Here is a 6,682-nt window from a genome sequence, read left to right as displayed (position 1 = left end):
ACAATGCTTTGACTACACTTCAACAGTTTGGTTGTTATTTCTTTCTTGAACACTTACATATAAAATACTAGTCCAGTATTCTTGTCAGTAGGTATGTGCTCATACAGAACAGTGAAGCTGACATGCAGACATGTTGGAAGGGAGGGAAGAAAGGATGCAAGGTTAAGTCCCCAACGATGCCTTTCAGCAAAAAGTGGACTCGTGGGCTTCGCATCTCCCCCCGAGAACCGTCCCGAGACCTTCGCGAGTAAGCTCCGTGACACCAGCATGTCCGCCCGTCGTCTTCAAATGTTTGCTCCGAGCAATTTCCCTTCTGGCTGCCCTTGCGCCCCTTTCTGCCAATAGGGGTCGTCAGCAAGTCGGGTCCCCAACCCACCCCTCCACCCAGTCTTCCGCTTTTTTTTTTTTTTGTTTTGTTTTTTGTTTTTCTTTTTGGCTTTGGTTTTGGTGTTGAGCGCTCATCCTTCTTCCTTCAACTTTCTTCGCGCTGTTTCTTCGACTGGATCCTTTCTCCAAAAACTGTTCTTCATTTGCTCTCTCTACTCTTTTTTCGCTCTGCTTTTCACTTCCCTCCGTTTGTCAGCTTATTCACAGGCAACACCAGGTTAACTCCACCTCAAGGTTGGCTGTAACATCCTCTCTCTCTCCTCACCTGAGCGACACACAGAGGATTTGTTAGTCTTTGGGACGGTAAGGGTCCTGAAGCCTGCCATGACAGTGTCAGACACAGTCCTTCATTCCATCATTCATCTGCGTCCTCCTTCCAAAAATAACATTCGGAGTCTGACTTGAGGTGCTTGACGGTTTTGACACATCAAATTCGAAATGAGAATAAGCAGACTAAGGTATGTTGATGATCCTTGAATGTCGACATCGCTTATTTTGTGTGTTAGCCGCCCATAGAACCCAGGTGGGCCGCCATTTTTATTTGTTAAGATGGTGTTAATGCTTAAACTTTAAAAGAAATCTACTACAAAAAGGCAAGTCTTCCCAAAAAAGGAAAAATATAAAAATTAAGCATTAGGTTAGACTTAATTAACCAGCTTCATTTTCTTGAAGATTTTTCTTTGAAAATTCAGCTGTGCGTGAAATTTCAGTTTAATCAGTCATTTGTTTTTAAAAAACCCAAAGTTGAGAATTAAACGATGAGTAAATTCACAACAGTAGGTCAGAAGAATAACTTGGAACTACAAAGATAATAAAGAAAGTAATTTTTGTACCAATGCCAGACACTGAGTTGACATAAGAAAGTGAAAAAAACTTTTTTAGGGAACTTTTCTGTCCGTTGCGTGCTTTCACAGAAAGACTGAGCACAACCACCAGGAATTAAACCCAACACCAAGACGATGATACCTGAAGCAACAGAGAGGTTCTGGGTGAATATCTAACTTCTCTCGTCTGACTGTCAATGAGATGTGAGGTCTGACCACCTCAATGAAGTCTGTGGGTTCGCTTCCGTAAACCGCCTTTCAATCTACTCCGTGGATAAATACACTGTTGTAGTAGTAGTAGTAGTAGTAGTAGTAGTAGTAGTAGTAGTAGTAGTAGTAGTAGTAGTAGTAGTAGTAGTAGTAGTAGTAGTAGTAGTAGTAATAATAAAAAGTGATTATTGTTATTTACACAACCTATGGTCGTACGTACGAAGTATTTACTGATCAGTGAATGAATAATGTGTGTGAACTGTGTGAACCTTGGATGGTTTAGAGGTCAGGGCTACAGATGAATGTCCGTAGTTCTGTCATTTGTAGGACACAAGCAGACACAGTGTGCTCACGTTTATAAGTTAATTAGCTGGAAATTTGGGAATTTGAACTGACTAACCACTCTAAGAGCTTCACACACAAACACATTTTGAAACAATGAGTCTATAAAACTGATTAAACAAAAGATTTAATCGCCATAAATATTTCATTTCAGAAGAAAACAGTGTACACAATAATCAAGAGATGTATTTCAGTTGTAATGTGAGCTGTGACACACTGGCACAGAGTAAAACATCCGAACACACTGAGTAATAAAATATAAAATTCCACCCGGACTATCATCATGTTCAGGTGGAGCGGTGGTTGACCATTAAAATATATATTCACATCTAAGCATATATTATAAAAATAACAATATTCACATAACATCAAGTATATATTATAAACGAAATAGCCAATGATATTTAAGCTTGCGATTGTAAAACGAAATGGCCCTCCATGTTCAGTTATCTCTCCAGTCAGATGACAGGTGCACATCATGACCAAGTCCTTCACCGGTGCGATGCGTCGTTTGCTCTGGAAAGTTTATTTTAACTTGGAATCTTATCTTGAAGATCCCGACATGCTCTGAACATTCATCTACTCTCACCCACAGGCGGCTCCTGTTCAGTGGATGTAAAGTTCAACAAACTCGAAAGCCAGTGTGAACACTTGACTGACCACGTGATCTCCTGTTGCCGGTGTGTTAGGACTCCTGCATGGGCGTGCACCCACGTGTGATCACCACCTGCAACATAGAGTACGGGGAGATACAGAGAGGTCGAGCTTTGTCGTGTGTAGCTGGATGTCCTCTAGTCCTCCTCATCATCATCATCGTCGTCATCATCATCATCATCGTTGTCATCATCATCATCATTGACTCACCTCGTCCAGTAGTCCACAGTAATTGTCCTCAAGCAAGGTCAAAGGGCAGTCTGTGGTGGCTATGGGGCCTGCAATGGACAGTAAATACGAGTTAAGACATTACAACACCCGACCAACAAAAACCTTAGCCGCCGCATACATAAGTAAAGAACACCACGTATAAATTAATGATCTCTCTTTGATGTTAATTATGTCAGTAAAAGACTGAGGAAGTGACATCTACCCACCAAATATCTCAGTGCGGAAACAAGTTGCTCCAGTTAACAACATAAAGACATGTTTATGTTTACACAGAATCAGCCTGCAGTGTCATGTGACAATACTAGAGGTGTGGAGACTACCCCAGACAATGTCCTGTGGGTATCGGACATGTGAGTCCCTGTTGACAGTGTTGGACACTGAACCTTGTGACACACTAGTCACGACATGTCATTGTATGTGACACACTAGTCACGACATGTCACAGACAAGAAGGACACCCACCGGCAAAAGCTGACGACTTGACACACTGAACCCCGTTAGCGAAGATTTCCAGAGTGTTGTTGTAGTAGTGGATGTTGATGTCAATCCATCGGTCCTGCCAGACACGTGTTTAAAATAATCAACGTTACTGTTGTTGCTGCTGGTGGAGCTAATAACAGCAAAACATTTTTCACGCAACAGACTTTTAAACTAGAAAATGTGAAATGCTGCAATGACAAAGAGATTAGAGTGGGAAACAGGTGCATACACGCACGTACATACATATATTACATACTGCGTAGACACGGTGACTAACACCTGTGTAACAAAATAAAGCACGTAGTCTGAAGCATCTTTTGTTCCTCCTGCTTCTCCATACCTGTGAGGCGATCTGACACTCCTCTCTGTAGGGCCGAATAGAGTTCTGTGTCTCCATTTGGAAGGCCAGGATTCGGTTCCAGGCTCGGTAGGACACCTACGCAGAACAAGTCCTATTATCTCGAGCAGTATAGAAAAGCTTTCACCTGATGGAAACACCTGTACACCTGTACACCTGTACAACTGTACACCTGTGCAACTGTACAACTGTACACCTGTAACAACATCTTTACCCTGCAACACGGCGTACATACAGCAGATCCTCGCGATCCTGCAGTGGAAGATCTTTTACAACAACAACAACAACAACAACAACAACAACAACAACATGTTGAGATTGGTACCTGCAGGGTAGGCATGGCGTCGCTCTCAAGACATCCATTGTTCACCAGCAGCAGGTCCGAGTCCGGGTGGCCGTTGCAAAGTTGGAAACGGAATTTGATCCGAAACGTGGCGCCGAGAGTGTTCTGATGGAGGAAAGAACTGCCAGTAAGTTCAGCCCATCAACAGAAAATATTCCTTCAGCATATAAAAACAATTTTTTTAATGCGTAAGTCTGCGAGTTTGCGCGGGTATAATCTGTGTGTCTGTGTGTATATTAGTGTGTGTATATGCAAAGGACAGATTTATTATTGAAAAAAGAAATAATATCTTTTGTCAGCTACGGATACAAGTTAGGGCAGGCAAGCCAGCAAGACATCTTCCTCTCCCTCCACAACCTGTGTGGGAATATATGCGTGTGCGTGAATGTGTGTATGTCTGTGTGTAAGTGTGTATGAGGGATGTTCGTGTGTACGAGTGGATGGGGAAGGAGAGTGTTCGTGTGTGTGCGTGCAGGAAAGAAAAAGAAACAGTCGTATCTGTTTTCAGAAGGTATGAGAGTCTGAGACACGGGGCACCTCACCTGTTTGAAGTAAGGGACAGACAAGCCAGTTCCTCTGAAGGCCCCCGCCCAGCCTCCGATGGCGCTCTCGTCCTTCACGGCCTCGACACTGGATGGATGGGTCAGGTCCAGCCACAGGCCACGGCCCTCGTCCTTCACCTCGCCCTGGTTAAAGGTCATCTTCAGCATCAGGAGACACACTGCAGGCACACCTGTGGAGGGAGGGAGGGGAAACATGATGAAAGTGATGCTGACATCGTCATCACAACGAACACTGTTTACTCTCTCTACACCTGCTCAAGACCAGGTAGCAAACCCGCTTGGTGCGCAGAGGACACGTGTTAGGGAAGCAGATGGGCGGGTCTACAATCACGGAGGACTTTGACACTTGTTTGTTTGTTTGTTTCTTAGGTGACTGTTGATTTTTTTCTGTAATTTTCGAGCACATGTGTAAAACAGAACTATACCGCATTTCACTGAATACACGACACTTGTTCACTCTAACATTTACCTTTATTGCGGCTACAGGTAGCCACCATTGAATTTCTACATTGCATGAATCACAAAGATGTGAACTAGTCGGGTGGGACTCACTGTTGACGCGGGAGCGGCCCAGCTGGGTGCCATGAGGACCCCAGTCACAGCGGCACAAATCCTGGTTCCAGACCAGTCCTGCATCGGCCGGCCAGTTGCAGTCCGCTCCATCCACCCGCTCTCTGTCCACTGCATGTAGTGGTGAGCATCCGCACCCGGCCTGGCCGCCACAAACATCATCACAAGAGGTACAGGTGAACACCAACGGGTTAGAACAAATAAAGGCGAAAGAAAAAAAAAAAGGAGGGAAAGAAGGGAGAAATGAAATCGAAACAAAAAGATCAATAAAAGAAGAAAGAATAAAGTTTTTTAACAAACCCTAAGAGGGCTGTGGGCAAGACGAGCAGGTAACAAGCTGGAGACAGCCAGGTAGATACCTAGGGCTCATCAATACAGTTCCCCGCGGAACTTACCTGTGGGTCTCGCAGCGCTTTGCAGGTGGCTGAACCTCGTTGTCTGAAGTCTTTGGAGACGAGGTGGACGGAGGTCTGGAAACTTCGTGGTTGTCGACAGGCAGCCTCTTGACCACCACGGTGTGCGCCTCTCCAGGTTCCTGGGTCGGATGCTGTTTCAGAAGCTTGGAGTCGGAAAACCACTGGGACTTGTGTGGAGGCTGGGTAGAACTAGGGGTGGATGTAGGTGGCGTGGGTGTAGTGGCTCTTGTGAAGGACAGGATGCAGCTGCACTGGGCGGAGTCAAAGACTTCAGGGGCTGGGCAAAAATAATCTACCCACTTAGACGAGTAGTCAGTCCGGACAAATATTTGGTAGGCATTTTCCTGAGTTGGGTGAGCACGCTTCACTCCTCTGGTGCACTCTGTCAGGAGAAAAGATAATACACAAACTGTAAAATTGTACAGGGTGTACTCAACAACTGGGCAGATGTAGTGGGTTGTCTGGTGAATACACCTCTATCAGTTTTAATGGTTGATGTAATTCAGCTTTGGCTGACTCTTTAGAAATACCAGGGCTCAAGTTTAATGGTCAACATGATCTATGAAGAGTGTTTAGAAAAATGATATATTGAAATATTGATCTATTGTCATATATACGTTGTGTACCTGTCATATTGTTATACTGGTGTTATATTGATACATTGTCATAAATACGTTGTGTACCTGTCATATTGTTATACTGGTGTTATATTGATACATTGTCATATATACGTTGTCTACCTGTCATATACTGGCCAAGGCACTGTTGTTCGAGGTGGGCGAGCAGCACGAAGAACGGTGCCAGGTACACAGCCAGGAATTCCATGGTAGCTTTATCCTTTGATGACAATACAACAATAAAAATAAACCTCAATGAGGACCTTATCATTCATCAGATATTCTAATACTACAGTAAACTGTTTACAACATATTTCTATAAACAGAGAAGAAGGAGAAATAAAATACAGGGAAAAAGAATAGCAAACGAACTCTCGGAGTAAAATGAACATCACAAATCCTACCTCTTGTTTCGAAACTTCTCTCCAGCAGCATGTAAACCACGAAATCAAGAACTTTTCCAGCATTTCACTTGTTCCTTATATAGGTGGCAACACCCTCAGCTCCACCCTGTTTAGTCTCCTCCCTCAGTAACCTCCATCATCACCCCACCCAAGGCCCCACCCAGTGCTCCCAGCAATTCAGTCATTCCCCCGCTCCAGTCATTCGACACATTTAAACCTTTCTCCTCCCGGGATTCCTCCATTGATCTCACGTTCGTGACGAACCGCGGGGCGCGTGCGTCGG

At 44.3% G+C, this 6,682-nt stretch overlaps 1 protein-coding gene across 1 annotated transcript; it reads right to left on the bottom strand.

Moving 5' to 3' along the window:
* Positions 1 to 1,874: 1,874 nt before the first annotated feature.
* On the bottom strand, positions 1,875 to 6,459 carry LOC112572196. The gene is made up of 10 exons (XM_025251764.1): positions 6,400 to 6,459; positions 6,119 to 6,215; positions 5,358 to 5,760; positions 4,945 to 5,104; positions 4,372 to 4,562; positions 3,812 to 3,934; positions 3,469 to 3,564; positions 3,111 to 3,204; positions 2,628 to 2,695; positions 1,875 to 2,490 (listed from the first exon to the last, which is right to left on the bottom strand). Exons 5-10 carry the CDS (start codon positions 4,537 to 4,539, stop codon positions 2,449 to 2,451), a joined length of 591 nt encoding a protein of 196 aa, XP_025107549.1. The 5' UTR covers positions 4,540 to 4,562; positions 4,945 to 5,104; positions 5,358 to 5,760; positions 6,119 to 6,215; positions 6,400 to 6,459; the 3' UTR covers positions 1,875 to 2,448.
* Positions 6,460 to 6,682: the final 223 nt, after the last annotated feature.

The sequence above is a fragment of the Pomacea canaliculata genome, linkage group LG9 (genome assembly GCF_003073045.1).
Source record: "Pomacea canaliculata isolate SZHN2017 linkage group LG9, ASM307304v1, whole genome shotgun sequence".
NCBI classification, from domain to species: Eukaryota; Metazoa; Mollusca; class Gastropoda; order Architaenioglossa; family Ampullariidae; genus Pomacea; species Pomacea canaliculata.
This window is presented reverse-complemented; position numbering and strand designations above follow the sequence as displayed.